The following is a 19,590-nucleotide window of genomic DNA, read 5'->3' as shown; positions in this document are numbered from 1 at the left end:
TTTTCTTCATCACTTGGCAGACTTGAATTTTATTATGTGTGCTCATTGTCTTTCTCCAAATACCCTTAAGCTCCTTAAGAGCAAGGACTGAGTTTCTATCATATTTGCATCTTCTCCCAATTGTTCTCAGGGTGTCCATCCTGACCAGGAGCATCCGAATCACCTGGCAGCTTGTTAGAAATGCACATTCTTTTTTTCTTTTTAACATTTTTTTATTGATTTCATAGAGGAAGGGAGAGGGAGAGAGAGAAACATCAATGATGAGAGAGAATAATTGATCGGCTGCCTCCTGCACGCCCCTCACTGGGGATTGAGCCCACAACTAGGGCATGTGCCTTGACCAGGAATTGAACCATAACCTCCCAGTTCATAAGTCGGCACTCAACCACTGAGCCATGGTGGCTGGGCAGAAATACACATTCTTAGGGTGGGGGAAGGGGAAGAGATCAACCAAAGGACTTGTATGCATGCATATAAGCATAACCAATGGACACAGACACTGAGGGGTGAGGGCATGAGCGGGGGTGGGGTGGGGGGCAATAGGGGGATAAGAACACATGTAATACCTTAATCAATGAAGAAAATAATTTTTTTAAAAAAAATAACTTTCCCTTCAAAAAAAGAAATACACATTCTTGAACCCATCCCACTAGACCAGCCGTGGGCAAACTACGGCCCGCGGGCCGGAATCCGGCCCGTTTGAAATGAATAAAACTAAAAAAAAAAAAAAGACTGTACCCTTTTATGTAATGATGTTTACTTTGAATTTATATTAGTTCACACAAACACTCCATCCATGCTTTTGTTTCCGGCCCTCCGGTCCAGTTTAAGAACCCATTGTGGCCCTAAGTCAAAAAGTTTGCCCACCCCTGAACTAGATGCTGGGAGGAGTGAGGGATGGAGAAGGGTAGAGGCAGGGAGGCCAGTTAAGAGGCTGTCGGCCACAGTTGAGGGAGCAGGATGTGGCTCAACCCCTGGTGGGAATGGCAGAAGGCCCAAGTGTGGTCAGATTCGTTGTTTAGAAGATTGAGGTGGCAGAACTTGCTGGCAGTCGGGTGCCCCTTCTCCAGGGAAGGAGAAGAAACAAGGAGAATGCAGTTTGGGCTTGAATCTTACTCTGGAACTGTCACTTGCTAAACTGAGGACAACTCGGGGAGGGGAGGGAGGGAGAAAGCAGTTTTGGGAATTAAAGCAAAGAGTCTGGTTTTCGGTACAAGAAACTTGACGCTGCTGGTTGACACCACAGAGACCCCCTGAGTAGGCAGGGCTGTGATCAGGGCTGGAGGCGTGAGTGTTGACATCACCAGTGTCTAACGTGTGGGCATAACAATCGCTTTGGTATGATCTGTCTCACCAGAACTTAGCATCTTCATGGGAGAAGGGACTTCGTCAGTCTTGTTCACATTATACCCGAAACTGCAATGGTGCCTGGCACACAAATACTTGTTGAATCAATGAACAAACTAATACATATACAAAGCCTTACATGTGTGCAAAAGTTAAATATTATTTGACCCTATTTCAATTCTTTAAATGTATTCTAAAGAATTAATCAAGCAAATATTCAAATATGTATGTATAGATGCTCATCACAGCACTGTTTATAATAATAAAATACACAACCCACCTTATTTTTTAAAGCATATATATCTGATATGATAGTCTTTAGGATAAACACAAAAATTATATAGTTGGAACTTTTCTTGGTGTATGGGATGACGCTCCAAGCAACCGAGCCACTGGCTGGGGCCCTAGTTGGAAATTTTTGATAATAGGGCTACAATGTGACTTTTAAAATGTTCTTCCTATTGCTTATCCATATTCTTGATTATTTCCTATATTAAAAAATAATTTAAAAAATCTTTTAAAAAATGTGAAAACATCATTACAGACAAGCCTCACTGCTATGGATGAGCCCCTCTTCTTGGCAGGTCTGTATTTGGGGAACAAATCCATATTTTGTTTGTGATCTTAGACTCAAAGCCACCCTCCAACCTGCCAGCAATATAGTCTGCTCTACAGGACAGACAAGACGTGCTATCAAGTGCACATCGGATGCCTGACCCTGGGCCTGGAGCAGTGGGGACAGTGGAAGAAAAGAGGGTCTGTGCCTTCAAGGGAGACAGAAAGACCTCCCATGACACCTCGGAGGGGCAGGCTCTTGAAAGAAAGGAAGAGATTGGATAGATGGAGTGAAGAAAGCCTGGCAGGTCAGAGGAATTCTTGGAAAATAAGAGAAATGAAAGCAATGGGGGTAACTCAGCAGTCCTAGAGCCTTATGGGGGGAGGGGGAAGGGGGGAGGGCAGCGGGGACAGCACCTCTTCCTCTCTGGTGGAGCCACCACAGGGGTTCTGCGCCAGGGCTGTGCTGGCGGCAGGGCAGGGCAGGGCTGGTGTTGTCTGGGTCTCCGAGCCCAGCTCCTAATTGATTCTGCCTGTGCTACAAATGCAACGGACTCGCCAATTAAGGCAGAGCTCACTGAAGCTTGCCGGCATCTCCGGTTACTTCTTCTTTCCACACGTTTGTTGATAGTGACACCGAACAGAGGGGGACCACCCACAAACACCTTCAACTTCAGACAGCGGGAATGTCTAAACAACGCAGCCCTGCTCTGCTTCAACTCCAGTTTGAAATCCCAGGTTATGGGGCTGGGGTTTGTTAAAGGGTTCCCACCAGGTCCCCTCTGCTCTGGGTGTGAGTAAGGAAGAGGTGCCTCCCCTAGTGGCCAGAGAAGCTTTCACATCATAAGTGAAGTGCAAACCAGTTTAGTAGGAGTTAAAACAATAAGAAAGACGGAATCCTAAAACTCAGTCTACCTACCTCAAAATCTCTACAATAATTCAGGACCCTTTTCTCCTTATTACTCAAATGTTCTCTTGACGGCATCTTATAAACAGGTAGGAAAAGAGGACATATTTATTCTCAGAGCTAGTAAATTTGAGACAGATCCCAAGGTTGGCCTCACACAGGAACCTGTGTTTAGAAGGGTTCAACCTTTGGTTCAATGCTCTTCTGTTGCCATCTTGAAATTCTTAAGTGTTGAACCAAAGGCCTGAATTTTCATTTTGCACCAGGCCCCGCAAATCTGTAGCCAGTCCTGATGGAGGCCTTGGCTTGGAATCTGGCATTGGTAGAAGACTGTCTCCCTCAGGGACTTTTTTCCATCTCTACATAAGTGTCTACCTGTGTTGACCAACGCCCAGTTTTCCTTCCCAGTGCCCTGAAAGACTAAAATAAGAACAGAAATTCTCCCTTAACTGGGAACTGCATATAGAGTCCTTCACAATGATTAGTTTGATTAACTGAGGTCAAATATCAGGGGGGAAAAAAGAAATGACTTAGAAGGCAGCTCCTAACTGTGGAAACACTATTTGAACTCCCACAATGAGTCATACAATTAACTCAGACTCCCAAGACTTGGACTGTCAGCAATAATGAGAGCTCAGGAGGTTCAAGCTCATGACCCTCCACACTCAAACAAGTCCAAGCAGAATGGCTAGCTTCTGTAGGTGACTGGAGCACACGATTTGGGGATATACTAGACTCCAACAGTGTCTAAAGGTAGGTTCCTGGGCTGACTGCAACAGAATTCCCTGGAAGCTTGTTAAAACATCCTGGCTCCAGGCGGAGAGGTTCTGAACCAGTCTGTTTTAGGTGGAATCAGGAATCTACACATTGTTTTAATGTTACCCATGGATTCTTAGGCCCAGCTGCCCAGTCTTGATCATCCTCCACCTCCATGCCCAGAATGGGAATTTAGAAAATATTGAAGTCAAAATGCTTGTAGTCAAATGTGACGAATCTCATCCAGCATGGCGTGCCTATGATGATGATGAGGTGAGGGTGGCTCCTGGCTAGCTACTCTGGATCACACAATTCCAACTGCAAGACATTGGGCACATGATCTAGGCATCACCGAAAAGAATACAAATAACATTTAATTATCAGTGAAAATGAATCAGAAGCGAAGAAACCGATGAGCAGGGAGAGCAAGCACAGCACCCATCCTGGGAGTGCGATGACCGGGAGGGCTCCAGAGGTGGGGTGCAGGCTGCACTGGTGGCCTGCTCGCTCTAAGACCCGCAGCTTCCACACAAGGCTCATGAGATGTACACTCAGCAAAGCCACGGCATAGGAGGCTCATCCAGCCATGCAGGAGGGCAGCCCAAAACAAATACAGCAGAGACGCCACGATGAGCGGCTCCCTCGGTGCCTCACAACACACTGTATTACCTGCAGTTTCTAAAGCCCATCCTGAGAAAAAGCCAGGCAGGCAGCCTCTGGCCCCCAGGGAAGGATCAGGAGAAATCAGCTCCAAACCGGGGCTCCCTGACTTGTGCTGGGTGCCCCCTTGGAGGATCCAGCAAACTGATTTATGAAGTCAATCCAACTCGATCCAGCACAAGCTCGTTGCAAATACCCAAGAAAGCTGCTAGACTTAAGGCAAATCCTGGAAGCATTACCCATATAATAACATCTTCTCTCTAAAGATAAGAAAGAGGCAGTGAAGCAGGGAAAATGCCTTCTGCTTTGTGCAGGGAAGGTATTCAATGAAGAAAAGATGGCTTCCAGGTTAAATGTAAATGAACTAAGAAATCAGAAATCAGTTAACTGGCAAATCTATGCAAGGTTGAAAGTCAGCCCAAGGTAGGATCCAGCCTCATTTGCCAACAGAGTGAACATGAGAAGAGTGAAGAAGTATTAGCTCATCTACTCTAGTTCTCAACCACCGATTTCCAGGCCCTGGCCCTTCCAGAAAGATTTTGCCTGAGCCCAATGTAAGTTCTTTTTCTGATAACAGACTTCTCCTCTAGTCTTGTCCACAGTCCACACTAGGGGTCAGCACCACACAGGCCTGTACCAATTTTTATAAATAAAGTTTTATTGGCACACAGCCACATACCCACGTGTTTCTGTATTGCCCATAGCTGCTTTCATGCCACAATGGCAAATCTAAGTAGTTAGAGCAGAGACCACATGGCCCACGAAGCCTAAAATATTTACTATCTGGTTCTAGACCCCTAATCTAGACTCATACAGGGGTTCACAAAGCACAGTATAGTAAAGTGAAGACAACAAAAAAGTTTAAACTATATTAATGGTTTTAACCCAAATTATGCATTGATAAATATTCACTAATCTAGATAGTTGCCCAGCAGTTGCTTGAGTGTTTTGAAACAAGCGAATTTTATCAAATTAATATAAATACATAATGAAATGTAAAGGGGAACATAATTGAGGATAGTTTCTGGAACACATCTCCCATGGCAACAGTCTCTGGTCATCATTTTAGTAACTTCCGCTCTACTACAGAGCTACTGCACAGGAATTAGGAGACATTTGCTTTATGAATCACTGGAGTCACTATAAAGCAGCAGAATTCACGTAAGCCAATAGGGTGACATGGACCTAAAATATGGCCGTATCTCTTACCCTCAATAAGCAGAAATCAGGAAGAAGCCTTTCTGGAAATTAGCAGGAGGGACGTCCTCATCATCATGGGTTAGTGTTTACAGACCTGCACTAATCGTTTTTTAAAAAACATTTGTATTCATACTAAGAATAGAAAATTGATATTAAAGTATTATTTTTCTGACTGCAAAAGTACTTTGGGCTCAGTGTATAGATATTTGCTATTCAGCAGGTATAAAGTTTCAGCTCTGCGTGATGAGTAAGTTCCAGAGACCTGCTGTAGTTACCAATACTGCATGGGACACGCAACAATTTGTTAAATGCTAACTCATGTAAAATGTTTTCAGTACAATTTTTAAAAAAAGAAAGGTATCAAATAAACTTCCTAAGTCCTTCCCCTTCCTTCCTTCCTCCCTCCCTCTTTCCTTCCTTCCCTCCTTTATATCTTTCTATCTTTAAGCAATATAGAAACCACAAAGCAAACTGTTCTTCAAGTTTCTTTTTTGAACCTAACTATACACCGCTGTTACTCTCTCATGGTAATATACATAAACCTACCTTGTTTCTACTTTGAGCTGCATTGTGTTAAGTTATATTGAATCTACAAGAATTTGTTTACATTTAAGTTGTTCCCACTTTTTTTCTCTGTCAGTTACTTCTAATGTACTCATGGCATTTTAAATGCAATTCTAACTACCTCTTATTGGTTTTGAATTGAATAAAAGTAGGTTAGTGTTCTGCAAACTCTGTCTCCCTTGGTGTTTGGCCTTCATTCACTGGTGTGCCAAAGGGCTACTTTTTTTTTCTAAATATGTTTTTATTAATTTTAGAGAGAGAGGAAGGAAGAGGGGGAGAGAGATAGGAACATCGATGCATCAATGATCTGCCTCTCCTGCACACCCCCTACTGGGGATCAGGCCCAAAATCAGGAATTGAACCAGGGACTTTTCGGCCCATGAGACAATGCTCAACCACTGAGCCATACCAGCCGGGCAAGAAGCACTCCTTTCTGCCTACATGCCCCACACTCCCCTATCCCTGGCACACTGTACACTGGAGGCCCACGAAGCCAAGAGAGGTGGGAAGTTGTAGAAACTGAGGCTGTCTCCATAACAAAGCTCAAACTGGAAGAAGCAGTACTGGGGGAAACCCAACAGCTCAGATGTGGACTTTTCTTAATTCATGGGCGTTCAGGACTCCCATGGGAAATGATCAAAACTGCCAGGAAGATGAGAGTTCCACGGGTTACTAAATGAATCTTAAACAGAGCCATGCCACTTGGCGGATTGCGGAACAGCTCCGTTATAAACCAGAGGGAAAGCACATGGCTCTCCTTCCTCCCGGGCCCCAGAGAGACCACAGGAGGTTCACTCGGAGGGCTGATGAATGGTTCAGAAGGTCTGAAGTAGATTAGGATGTGAGTTTACTGGTTTGAAGTCTATATTTGAGCTCCAGGCTCACCCAATTTGTCATGGTTTCTTTTTACTTAAAGAAAAAAACAAAAGTGAGTTATTTGGTACATAAAGCAGCAAAACAAAATTTTCCCCAGACAGTAAACAATACTTTTAAAAGCCAAAACCAAAAACTCAGAGCCTTAAACTCACTTGCTCAGGGATGATGCTCATGGGCTATTTCAAGCAAAGTCACAGGAAATCTTCAAACCAGGACAAGTTAGTTTGAATGAGGCCAGCAATTTTACCCTGATCTTTTCTTCTACCCCAATGCTCATTGACATTTTCTCACTCCTCTTTCAAATTTTTAAATTATTTTAATTAAATACTGTTTTTTGTAGTAGTTGTTGTTTTTTAAATACATATTTTTATTGATTTCAGAGCAGAAAGGAGAGGGAGAGAAAGATAGAAACATCAATGAGGAGAGAGAATCATTGATTAGCTACCTCCTGCACACACTCCCTACTGGGGATTGAGCCCGCAACCTGGGCATGTGCCTTTGACAGGAATCAAACCTGGGACCCTTCAGTCCGCAGGCTAACACTCTATCCACTGAGCCAAACCAGTTGGGGCTTAAATACTATTTTAATTAAAATTATCTAGTTCTGATTTTTTAGGCAGTCGCCTGCATGTTGGAAAGCCAGAGTTAGCTATTATAGGACTAAAGGTGCATGACATAATCATCCCAAATGTCACCTTCTAGAAGCCCTCCCATGCCCTTTCATTAACTGGAGGTAACATCACTGTGGTCACCATGGAAATAGTCAGAAGATGAAAAAGTATAGAAAAGAAAGACTCTCACCTATTTGGCCATCATAAAAACTTGTCATGATACAACATGGATATTATAAGTGAAAGATGACTGTCCCAAAGGATGTGGCACAGTGTAGTCAGAATTCTTGAACTCGAAGGGTGGAGGGCTGGCATCACTGTGCACCGTGCCATTTCTCCACAGGTTCATACAGAAGTCACCATCCTCTGTCCCCAGTTCACAAGGAACATGAGAAGGCTCCCAAGCTGCCATTTAGGGGATTTGACCTGAACTAGAAAGACTAGTGAGGATTGCCAAGCCTGGAATCAGATCATTTCACCCACGTGTTTTCCAGTTTGGGGCTAGTATGAATAAAGCTGCTATGAATATTTGTGTACAGGTTTTTGTGTTCACATAAATTTTCATTTCTCAGATAAATGCCCAATAGTGCAAATTCTGGGTCATATCCTAATTGCATGTTTAGTTTTATACGAAACTGCCAAATGTTTTCTAGAGTAGCTGCATTGTTTTACATGCCCATCAGCAATGTATGGTGTGAGTGAGCCAATTTCTCTACATGTCACCAGCATTTATTGTTTTTCATTATTTTTAGTCTTTTATTCTAGTCATTCTAATAGGTGTGTAATGATATCTCATTGTGGTTTTAATTTGTATTTCTCTAGCGGCTAATGATATTGAATAACTTTTCATGTACTTACTTATTATCTCTATGTCCTTTTCCAGTAAAATATCTCTTCATGTCCTTTGTCCATTTTCTAATTGGATTATTTGTTTTTTGAGAGTTATTTATACGGTCTCTATTTACTCGTTCTTTATCAAATATGTGATTTGGGAGAAGAAATTTGCAAATCACATACCTTTTCATCCTTTCAAACAGGGTCTTTCACACTGCGTAATTTTCTTCTTATTTTGATGAGATTCATTATGTCAAATTTTTCTTTCATGGATTGTTTGGTGTCAAGCCTAAGAACTCTTTGTCCAGCTAGAGAGCCCAAAGATTGTCTCCCACATTTTTTTTCAGACAGTGCTATGTTTTTACATTTTACATTTAAGTCTTTGACCTGTTTGAATTATATTTTGTTTAAATTGTGAGGTGTGAGTCAAGATTAAGGTTGTTTTGTTTTGTTTTCTTTATTTTGTGTGTGCGTGTGTGTGTGTGTGTGTGTGTGTGTGTGTGTGTGTGTGATTGGATTTCTATAGCTTGTAGTTTTTGAGTACTTGGCCCAATTCTTCTAAGTTCTCAAAATCATGAGTATAAAGTTGTTTGTAATGTCCTTGTATTGTTTTTAATAATTGCAGTATCTGCAGTGACATTCCCTGTTTCACTTTTGATATTGGTGATGTGTAACCTCTCTCCTTTTATCTTCACCAGTCTTGCTAGAGGTTTATCAGTTTTATTGATTTATTTTTGAAGAACCAGGTTTTATTGCCATTGATTTTTCTCTACTGTTAACCTGGTTCAATTTAATTGATTCTGCTTTTTATTATTTTTTTCTTCCTGTTTGCTTTGGGTTTATTTTTCTTTCTTTTTCTAGTTTATTGTGTTAGACAGTTAGATTATTAATTTGAGGCTTTCTTCTTCCTTATGTAGGCTTTTAGTGCTACAAATTTCCCTCTAAAATCTGTAACAGCTTTGTCCCACACATTTTGATATATTGTCTTTTCATTTTCATACATTTATATATTTCCTTCAATACCTCCTCCTTGACCCATGGATTATTTAGAAGTGTGCTCCATTTATAAGTGTTTGAATATTTTTCTGTCATCACTCTGTTATAGATTTCTATTTGATTCTATTATTATCAGAAAAGATACGCAGTATGATGTCAACTCTTCTATAGTTTGTATTATGACCCAAGATGTGTTTTACCTTGGCTAATGTTCCATGGGTACTTGAAAAGAATATGCATGCTGCTATTGGAGAATAAAGTATTCTATATATGTTATTCAGATCTTATTGGTTGATAATTTTGTTTAGTTTTTCTCTATCCTTGCTGATTTCAGTTTAGTAATCTATCAATTAAAGACTGTGAAGTGTACAAGTCCCCACTGTAATTGTAGGTTTTTCTTTTTTAAATTTTTTATTTATTAATTTTAGAGAGTTAGAGAAGAACATTGATTTGTTGTTCCACTTATTTATGTATTCATTGGTTGATGCTTATATGTGCCCTGAACTGGGATTCAACCTGCAACTTTGGCATATCAGGATGATGCTCTAACCAATTGAGCTACCTGACCAGGGCTAACTTTAAGTTTTTCTATTTCTACCCCAAGCTGTTTTAATTTTTTAAAAATTATTTTTCAATTACAGTGACATACAACATTATATTAGTTTTGAGTATGTAGCATAGTGATTGAGATATATATATATATATATATATATATATATATATATATATATTACAAAGTAATTATCCCAATAAGTCTAGTACCCATCTGACAGCATGCATAGTTATTACAATATTATTGACTATATTCCCTATGCTATACTTTATATTCCTGTGACTATTTTTTTAACTGGCAATTTGTACTTCTTAATCCCTTTCACCTTTTTCATGCATTCCCTAACCCCTCTCCCATTTGGTGACCATCAATTTGTGCTCTCTATAAATCTGATAATTTGTTTTCTTAATTTTTTTGTTTTTTAGATTTCACAGATAAACAAAAAGCATGTGGTAACTCTTTATCTGTCTGACATAGCACTTAGCATAATATCCTCTACGTCCATCTATATTGTCACAGATCACGAGAATACATTCTTTTTATGGCTGAATTATAATATTCCCTTGTATAGATATACCACATCTTGTTTTCCATTCACCTATCAATGGACACTTAGCCAATGATACATGTATGAGGGGTTAAAATCCAAAATATATAATAAAATTATAAACTTAACAACAACAAAAACAATCTGGTTAAAAAATGGGCAAAGGATCTGAGTAGACATTTCTTCAAAGAGGTCATACAGATGGCCAATAGACATATAAAAAGATGCTCAATATCACTAATCAACAGCTCTGTTAATTTTTACTTCATGTGTTATAATGCTCCGCAGCTTAGTCCAAACACCTTTAGAAAAGTTATGTCTGCCTGGTGGATTAATCCTTTTATCATTCTGTATTTTCCCTCACTGTCTCTAATAATTTTTTTTGTTCAGAAGATGACGTTATCTGAAGTTAATATAGTCACCCTTATTAATGTTTGCATTGTATACCTTCTTCCATCCTTTTACTTTCAACATACCCATATCCTTGTATTTCAAGTGAATTGGTTGGATCATTTTTTATCTACTTGGCCAATCTCTATCCTTTAAATCAGTGATGGCAAACCTTTTGAGCTTGGCGTGTCAGCATTTTGAAAAACCCTAACTTAACTCTGGTGCTGTGTCACATACAGAAATTTTTTGATATTTGCAACCATAGTAAAACAAAGACTTATATTTTTGATATTTATTTTATATATTTAAATGCCATTTAACAAAGAAAAATCAACCAAAAAAATGAGTTCGTGTGTCACCTCTGACACGCGTCATAGGTTCGCCATCACTGCTTTAAATGGTGTGTTTATGTGAAAGATAATTAGCTAAGGCTTAAGGTTGCCAATTTATGTCTTTTTCCTCTTCATTTCCTCTGAATCTCATCCCTGTTTCTCTTTTCTAAATTCCTATGAGTTGCTTTATAAGAATACCCATCATTTCTGTTTTCTTTATAGTTGCTCTAGTTATTAAAAATATGTAACTGTCCCAGTCTACTGGTATCAGCATGTATCAATCCCATAAAAATGTAGAAATTAGATTCCTTTACCCTCCATACTTTAAAAATATAATTATTTAAATTTTGCTTCAACTATCAATTATGATTTAAGAATCCCTGAGAATTATGAAAGTCTATTATACTTACTCCTATTTTTACCCATTCCAATATTCATTTCTTTCTGCAGTTTCAATTCTTTTTCTATTATTTCCTTTATGTTTGGAGAACTTCTCTAGCCATTCTTTAAGTGTTGATTTGCTGATAACAAATTCTCATAGTTTTCAGTCATCTGAGAATGTCTTCATTTCCCCTTCATTCATGAAATATATTTTCACTGAATACAGAATCCCGAGTTGACAGTTCTTTTCTTTCAGTATTTGAAGAATACTATGCCACTTCCTTCTGGTCTCCATGATTTCACGTGAGAAATTTACTATCATTCAAATGAGTAATTTGAGTAACACGTCTTTTCTCTCTGGCTGTTATCAAGTTTTTTCCCTTTGTCTAATTGTATTTAATATCATATGTCTTGCCATTGACTTACTTGGGTTTATCCTATTTGGAATTTGCTTAGCCTCTTGAATGTATATGTTTATGCTTTTTATTAATTTGGAGTTTTCAGTCAATACATCTTCAAACATCTATCGAGTTCTACTTTCATGACATGGCTGCTTGCCCTTTCGTTATTGTCCACATGTCCCTGGGACTCAGTTCATTCCAGTCCATTTTCTCTCTGCTGTTCAGATTGGTTAATTTCTATTGATCTATCCTAATGTTCAATGATTTTACCTGCTGTCAACTCCACTCTACTGGTGAGCTGATCCAGGTAGCTTTTTATCTTGGTAACTGTATTTTTCAGTTCTATAATTTCCATTGAGTTCTTTTTTATCACTTCTATTTTTTTGATGAGATGTTTTATTTCTTTGCTTGCTTCAAGAGAATTCCTAATTGCTTGTTGAAGCAATTGATAATTTCAACATCTGATTCATGTCAATATTAGCTTATGTTGATTGTCTCTTCTCACTCATATTATGATTTTTTTAGTTCTTAGATGACAAGGAATGTTTTATTGCATTCTGGGCATTTAGACTATATATTATGAGACTCGGTATTATTTCATCATTTTTCTTAACATTTTGCCTCTGTTGAAGTGTAGCACAAAACCATGTGGGTATCAGTGGGATGGAAAGTCAACTCTCTGTTCAGCCCCACTGAAGCTATGGAGAGTTGTCTAGAGTTGTACCATTGGTGTTTGGCTGAAATAGAAAAGGTGTTGTCTCAAAGGTTTTCTTGGATATACCACCCTTCTCCTGGTCATTTAGCTTTTCTTGAAACTTGTGTGTGTGTGTGTGTGTGTGTGTGTGTGTGTGTGTGTGTGTATCCATGTGTGTGTGTCTATTGCTGGTTCAAGAGGGAGTCATCTGGATTGCTCTATTCGGGTCATATGGGAATCAATACAGAAATCCAGGGAGCTCACCTCCATGTCATTAGATTAGGTCATGTACAGGGATTTCTATTTGTAAAGGGGAAAGTCTAATTGAAATGTGGCTACTCCATACTGGCAGAATCAGAGTCTGGATTAATTTTTATATTTAAAACTACTCCTGTCTTCAATACCCATACAATCAAAGAGAATTTTAAATAAATTTTTAGCCCACCTTCTCTAACAAGTTTTTCAATCATAAGACTTTGTGTCTCCAGATATCAAACTGGCTCTGTTCATTGGGAAGTTACCTAAAGAAAGGCATTAATCGTTTGAAGCATCTTTTTTAAAAATATTTTTTTATTGATTTCAGAAAGGAAGGGAGAGAGAGAGAGAGAGAGAGAGAGAGAGAGAGAGAGAGAGAGAGAGAGAAACATCAATGATGAGAGAGAATCATTGATCAGCTGCCTCCTGCACAGCCCACACTGGGAACTGAGCCTGCAACCTGGGCATGTCCCCTGACCGGGAATCAAACAATGACCTCCTGGTTCATAGGTGGTTCAATAACTGAACCACGCTGGCCGGGCTGACACATCTTTTCTATTTAATGTCATAAGCACCATCACTGGACACCTATCTGAGGTTTGGAAATATTCCAATGCTGCTATATTGGGGAAGGGATGCAACCAGACCCAGGCAAAGACCAAACAAAGGGAAAGTCCCTAGGAAAATTCGCTTGTAGGTTTATGTCATTTTTTCCTACCATAGCCTAGAAAATGGCCATAAACCAACATTCCCTAGATACACTTGTTCTTTGATCTACAATGTACCTGCTCCTCTCTCCTAAGAACAAAGCTTGCTATGGTATTTCTTCCCCTTCAAATTGAAGCTTGGATGTCAATTCTGATATAATGTTTTCCTTCTCACCTGTGTTCTAAATCCTCTGTCCTTCACTTCCGCAGAGATGCCCAACCAGGTGCTTCTACTACCTGCATCTTAGCACCAGTGTCACTCCCATTTGGGCCAGGGGGTCTCCTAGTGCATGCACAGTGCCTCATGGAGGCCTACCTTGGCCACTGTCCTCGGCCACCTCATAGGTCTGCTCTCCAGGGCAGGTGCATCATTTTATTGTATCTATCTGGCAGTTACAACAAAACAAATGTGAGCAACTGCAGCTATGAGTCCCAGGAGGTATGACATTGTTGTCGTCGCAGCTACACCTTCAGCCTAAATTGTCACCTGGCCCTGTAGAAGTAGTATTGGTAGCAGTGGTAGTTGTACTAATCTAAAGATGGCCAAAAGGAAATAATATTTATTTTTATAGAAATCTATTCTGGCTGTTTTCCTAGGATGCTCCAACTGGAAGGTGAAAACTTCTACCTCATTTCTTAAGGTACTCCTTTAATCTGTCTTCCTTTTGTTCCATAATATTTAGGGGGCAGGCAATACTTGGAGCATTAAAAATACATCATCTCTATCCTTGTAAAGTTTACTTCCTAACCTGGGAGACAAGTTACCCCAATAGCTACATCAACAATTATTTAATCAATTATATTAAAAGCAATAATAATATACCAAGTGACTTAAATTTTCCTTAAAATCTCAGCAACGGTCATATTTTTTCAATGGTGCCAACCCAGGTGCCAAGCACAACAGAGGATGTGCTTAGAGCAAAAGAAAGAGAAAACCAATGCAATTGTTTCGGCATTAGCAAGCATCTGAAATCCATGCAATCATTGTATTGCCATGATTTCCTCCTGCCTCTTCCTAAATGTTCACACACAAGGGTTCTGAGGCCCGCAATGAAATAGCAGAGCATTTGATGAGTTTCTAAAGGTTAAGACATAATTATTTTAAGTGATGATGTGCCCGCCCAGCAGCAGGCCTTACCTCCTTGTTCGTCCTGTCGGCTTGCACCAACGTTCCATTCAGGCAAGGTTCCACGTAGTGAAGCTCCTCGTTATACTGCAGAAGGAAGAGACAGCCAAGAGGAAACAATTAAGCATTTAAAGGGTCCAATGTAATAATTCAAGGCTACACACACACCAACAGAAAAGCAGCATGATCACAGGCTCAATTCATTCACCTAAGGTGGCTTTTCCAATTGGTGACCCTGGAGAAATCATGCTTATGTGCCAAAGACGGCCTTGATTCTTTTCTAGTTTGAAGAAGAAACTTCTCGAGCACGTGTTGGTCTGGCAGTGTTCAGGGTGTACATAGTTAAATGATAATCCTTCAGGGGTAGCTCCAAACATGGGGGCTCCCTGGGCATGGCTGACAGCACACGGCCCATGTGGGATCTAAAGGGTGTCCCAGACTTGGGCGAATAGACCTGCAGCTCCTGCCTTTGGCCTCATGGAGCCAGGGAAGCACGTGTGGGTCACAGGTGTATGAGGCCAGAACAGAGGAGAGGCCTTGATGTTCCCTGGGCACTCTGGGGGGCTGCGCAGGTGTTGGCCACGACATTACTCATGCACAGTGACACCACCTTCCACACAGGCCAATGCCTGCCTTCCAATCATGCTTGATCCCAGAATATACAGAATAAGACCATTTGATTTTGTCCAAAGCTCACAACTAGGAAGTTGAAATGTGAGTGTTCTTCTCTTCATTTCTCTTATCAAGCATGATTATCTGCACTGTAGCTAGACTTGTCCTTCCAAACTATAAATCGGACTATGTCATCTCCCGTCAACCCCATTCACAGCTCCCACTGCTCTTCAGATGAACCTGCCCAGGCCTTGGCAAGGCTCTGGACCCTGGCATCTTCTGACCTTTCTAGCACCTTAACTCAGTAGTCCTCCCCCATGAACTCAGCACAGCCGCCCTAATCCCCTCACTCTGGCATCTGCTGGCTGACTCCTGTTCATCCTCCAGCTCAGCTCATTCCTGCCTCCACTGTAGCCCCTCTCCTGAATCCTCCCAAGTCCTAGTTACCTGGTGCCTGGTTCCCTCACCACAAGGCGGGGCCACAATGCAAGGATCCATGTCTGATTTCTGTGTGTTCCCTGTGACAGCACAGGGCTGAGCCACAGCAGGTGCCCAGGAACAATTTGTTCAGTGAGAGTGTCAGGGCACTTCTTCATGGACCAAAGGCCTAGCCCGGGGTTCCTGAGGGAAGGAACTGGAACCATCTCACAGGCCCAGATCTCATGCAAAGTCTGGCTAAGGAGTTTGGACTTTAAGCTTGAGGGCACAGAGGACCATGGAGGACTGTGAGTGGGGGTGTGAGGGAAATAAAGCGATGAGCCTGGGACAACTGCTCTGGACACACTGCAGAGATGACTCAAGAGGACCAGACCAGCAGCTGCTGCTACAGCTATGGAGACTCATCGGGTTCCACGTGCTAAGGTGCTTACAAGCAAGTCGGAGTAGTGATAATACTAACACTTCATCTAGACACAGGCTAGACTTCATCCACACGACATTTCAGCCTCATGTGGGAAGCACTTCCAATTACTTTCCCTTCACAGATAGGGAAACTGGGGCAGAGCAAGGATGACCAACTTGTCCAAAGTCATACATAAGGGGTGGAGTCCAGATTCAATCCCAGATAGTCTAACCTCACAGGCCCTGACCTTAGGATGACCACGCCCCCAGTGCCTCCTCTCTGATCCCTAACCCTCTAAGTTTATCACCAGTCTGGCTTTTGCTCTTTCTTTAATCTTTGTTCTTAGTGTAGACATACAAAAGCATTTGAAAAAGTATAGCTCCATAGTCTTAGAGCTTAGATCTCTTCTGATGAAGCATGGAGGAAAAAATACATTCATGCAGTTCTGAAATGCGCCATTGACAAATGGGAGCGTAACTTTGCATGACCAAACAGAACATCATCTCAGGATCCGTAAAGAGAGTGCACAGTCCAACCTGAAGAAGAGCTTCCCCAAAGTTTTCAGTTCATATTGGATTGAAGAGAATAAAACAGCCCTCCTCTCTGCCTCTACCCCCGCCGTTGACTGATTTGGTTCAGGGTGACAATATGTCTATTCCTAAAGCCTAAAGCATAACAGTCTGAACCATTCAAAGCTATCCAGTCCCCTGTGCTGGATGCATGCCTTCATAGCCTGTCTTGCTGTGAGAGTTGGTCAAGTGACTCATTTTCAGCCAATGAAACGTGAAGGGATAGTTTTCAGGGCAGTTTCAATGAATTATTTTCTCCTCTATATCCATGCCTTCTTTCGCACTTGGAATGCTCTTATGCAGTTGCAAGTCATTTTGTAACCATGAGGAGACAAGATGAAAAGTGTAGAGCGAAGTTCAAGGAAGACAAAGTAGGAAGAGGGAGCCAGTGTGGGTCCCTGAGGACACTGCTGAGCCACTGCCGCTGCCGGCCCTCAGGCTCTCCCCTGAGAATAGGAGATACTTAGATGCTGCAGCAGCCTTCATTCAGTTGTTTATTAACCCTCAGCCAAAAACTTTCCAACTCCATTTCCCAGATAAATGTAAACACTTTATCTGTGTTCTGCCTAATACACACTCTCAAAGTTGATTTTTGTGGTGTACACTCTGAGCCGGGAGTCAGGACACACATCCAGTTCCCACCTCTGCCATGTACTCACTGTGTGGCCTTGGGAAAGTCACTAAACCTCTCTGATCCTGGATACTTATGCATAACAAGGTGCTAATTCATCTTCTGTTTATCCTCCAGGGGTCCCTGCGAGGATCCAATGAGGCAACAGACCTGAAACTGCTTTGCTAATGCAAAGGTCTGTGCCTGTGGGGGGCTGCGGAGAGGACTTAAAAGTAAAGAAGACCAAGAAGTTCTCGCCCTCATCAGGGAGGAACATGTGCAGTAATCAAAACCATGCTCGCCTTCGCTGTGTGAGCTGGGGCCACAGTGGAGGAATCTGCTCTTTTGAACCCCCGCCAGCTTGTTAGTGGCATCATCCAAGCTTGCAGTTGACTAATTTCCCTTGACTGCATCAGGATAAAGCTACACTGAGCAATCTGGTCTGCAGCACCAAAGGGAGCTGGCTCAGCCGTGTGAAGGAACGGTGCACCCCAGGCAGCTGTGCCAGGGGGCCCACTGGCTGTGCAAGCTCACCACGCTACCCCAGAGTTCCTCCAGGGGACACCAAGGGTGTCCTGCCTGTGGAGCTGCTTCCAAGCTCCCAGCTGCTCTCTTTCACTTCCGCGTTTGTATGGATGTTCCCTACATTTCTACTCTGTGATGTGGGATGGCCATATTAATTCACTACACCAGACCTGGGCACCTCAGCGCTATGAACGGTTCTCCTGCATCCTTACTTAAACAACCAGATAGCAATAGTCTAAGGAAGAAAGGATGCAAGTGCACATGGTCACTGGCAACACGGAGTCTGCTTCTGTCATTTGCTTTTTTGCCTTCCCACTGCCAGGATAGAACCTAAAGAGAAACTCGACCAATCCCTTTTCCCCCAAAGCTGTAAATTGTTCCTCAAATTTCTGGGACATGGGTAGAGTCTCTTAGCAGAATAGCAGGGGGACCAAGCAACCCTGGAGATGGTCCAGCCAGCCCACCAACCATACTGTGAGGAGATGGACAAGCACTTTCTCCCCTTAAAGAGCTCAGAAACAGCCATATAGACACAGGGCCTCAGGCACTGCTGGTTTCCTTCTCCCGTCCTCTTGTCTGATTGGATTTCCTCCTCTTGTCTGATTGGATCCCCTCTCTTGTCTGATTGGATCCCCTCCTCTTGTCTGATTGGATCCCCTCCTCTGATTCGCAAAGGCTAGAGCAGTAGGAACTGATGCAACTGAGGCAGACAGGTTGGGTTCAAATCCTGGCTCTGCCACACACTAACTGAGAGCCTTCGTGTTTGTGTTGGAGAAATTGGGGATTGAACTGAACCTCCCCCTGATCTCACGGTGAAGATGAAATGAGATGATTCAGTAAAGACTCAACATAGAACCTGGCATATAGAAACAGAAAGAAAGCATCTGGCACACATGCACAGAAAGAAAGAGACTACATTTGTGAGTGTGATGTGTGTTCCATGGAGACAAAGACCATCGTGTACCCTCCACCCCCTGCTGGCACTTGCTAAGTAGGAAGGGATGTGGGGGGTGATGGCAGTGATCCACTCTGGGGAGCATCTCACAGACCCCAGACCTCCTCTGGAGAGCACAGACCCCACTACTGGAGAGAAGTGCTTCACCAATAGGCACATGTGACTGTCTAAATAGCTGAGACAGAAATCACCCGGTGTGTGGCCACACGCTATCCCTCTCTGTGTCACCTCTGAACCCTCTCGGTGACTCAGGTCTCTGACAGACCGAGAGCCAATACAGTGCAACCAACTCACTGCCCAATCCCCTTCCAGGAAGGCGTTTGCTAGGGTACCAACCCTTTGTTCCTGTGTTTGCTCAATGAATATTAACTAAGCACCTGCTATGTGCCAGGGACATAAAATACTGGCTAAATTTCCCCATGATCATCACTGTGGAGTGATCATGAACCACTTTTTTTTCCTGCTTTCATCAGTAAGAGAATATGCTCATTACATCTGAAGATAATGTCTGCCTTTCTTTTCAGAATAAAATGTGCTTATCTGTGATGCAGTGATCCATCCAAAAACAAAAGCAGGCTTGAGATAAAGCCCTGATCTCCTTCAGTCTTGGACTACATCCCCCAGTCTCTTCTCGCAGGAACTGTGCCTCCCTCTCCTCTGTGCAACCACCACACTCTACGCTCTGACACATCACCATCCTTTACCTTTCTGTTGCCCAATCTCTGTAAGCTTTCCCAACGTCTCCCATTTTAAAGATACAGCCAACTCCTCAATGGGAATTTTAAT

General features: G+C 42.0%; 1 protein-coding gene across 1 annotated transcript in view; it reads right to left on the bottom strand.

Annotated features, from left to right (window-relative positions):
* The window catches only part of CACNA2D3 (calcium voltage-gated channel auxiliary subunit alpha2delta 3), an 807,563-nt gene that overhangs the window by 416,600 nt on the left and 371,373 nt on the right, over nt 1-19,590 (bottom strand). The window contains exon 9 of the mRNA XM_023755701.1: nt 14,705-14,779. Within this exon, the coding sequence (XP_023611469.1) occupies nt 14,705-14,779 (75 nt within the window). The remainder of the gene's footprint in view (nt 1-14,704; nt 14,780-19,590) is intronic.

This window comes from Myotis lucifugus, unplaced genomic scaffold (genome assembly GCF_000147115.1).
Source record: "Myotis lucifugus unplaced genomic scaffold, Myoluc2.0 scaffold_83, whole genome shotgun sequence".
Lineage (NCBI taxonomy): Eukaryota > Metazoa > Chordata > Mammalia > Chiroptera > Vespertilionidae > Myotis > Myotis lucifugus.
This window is presented reverse-complemented; position numbering and strand designations above follow the sequence as displayed.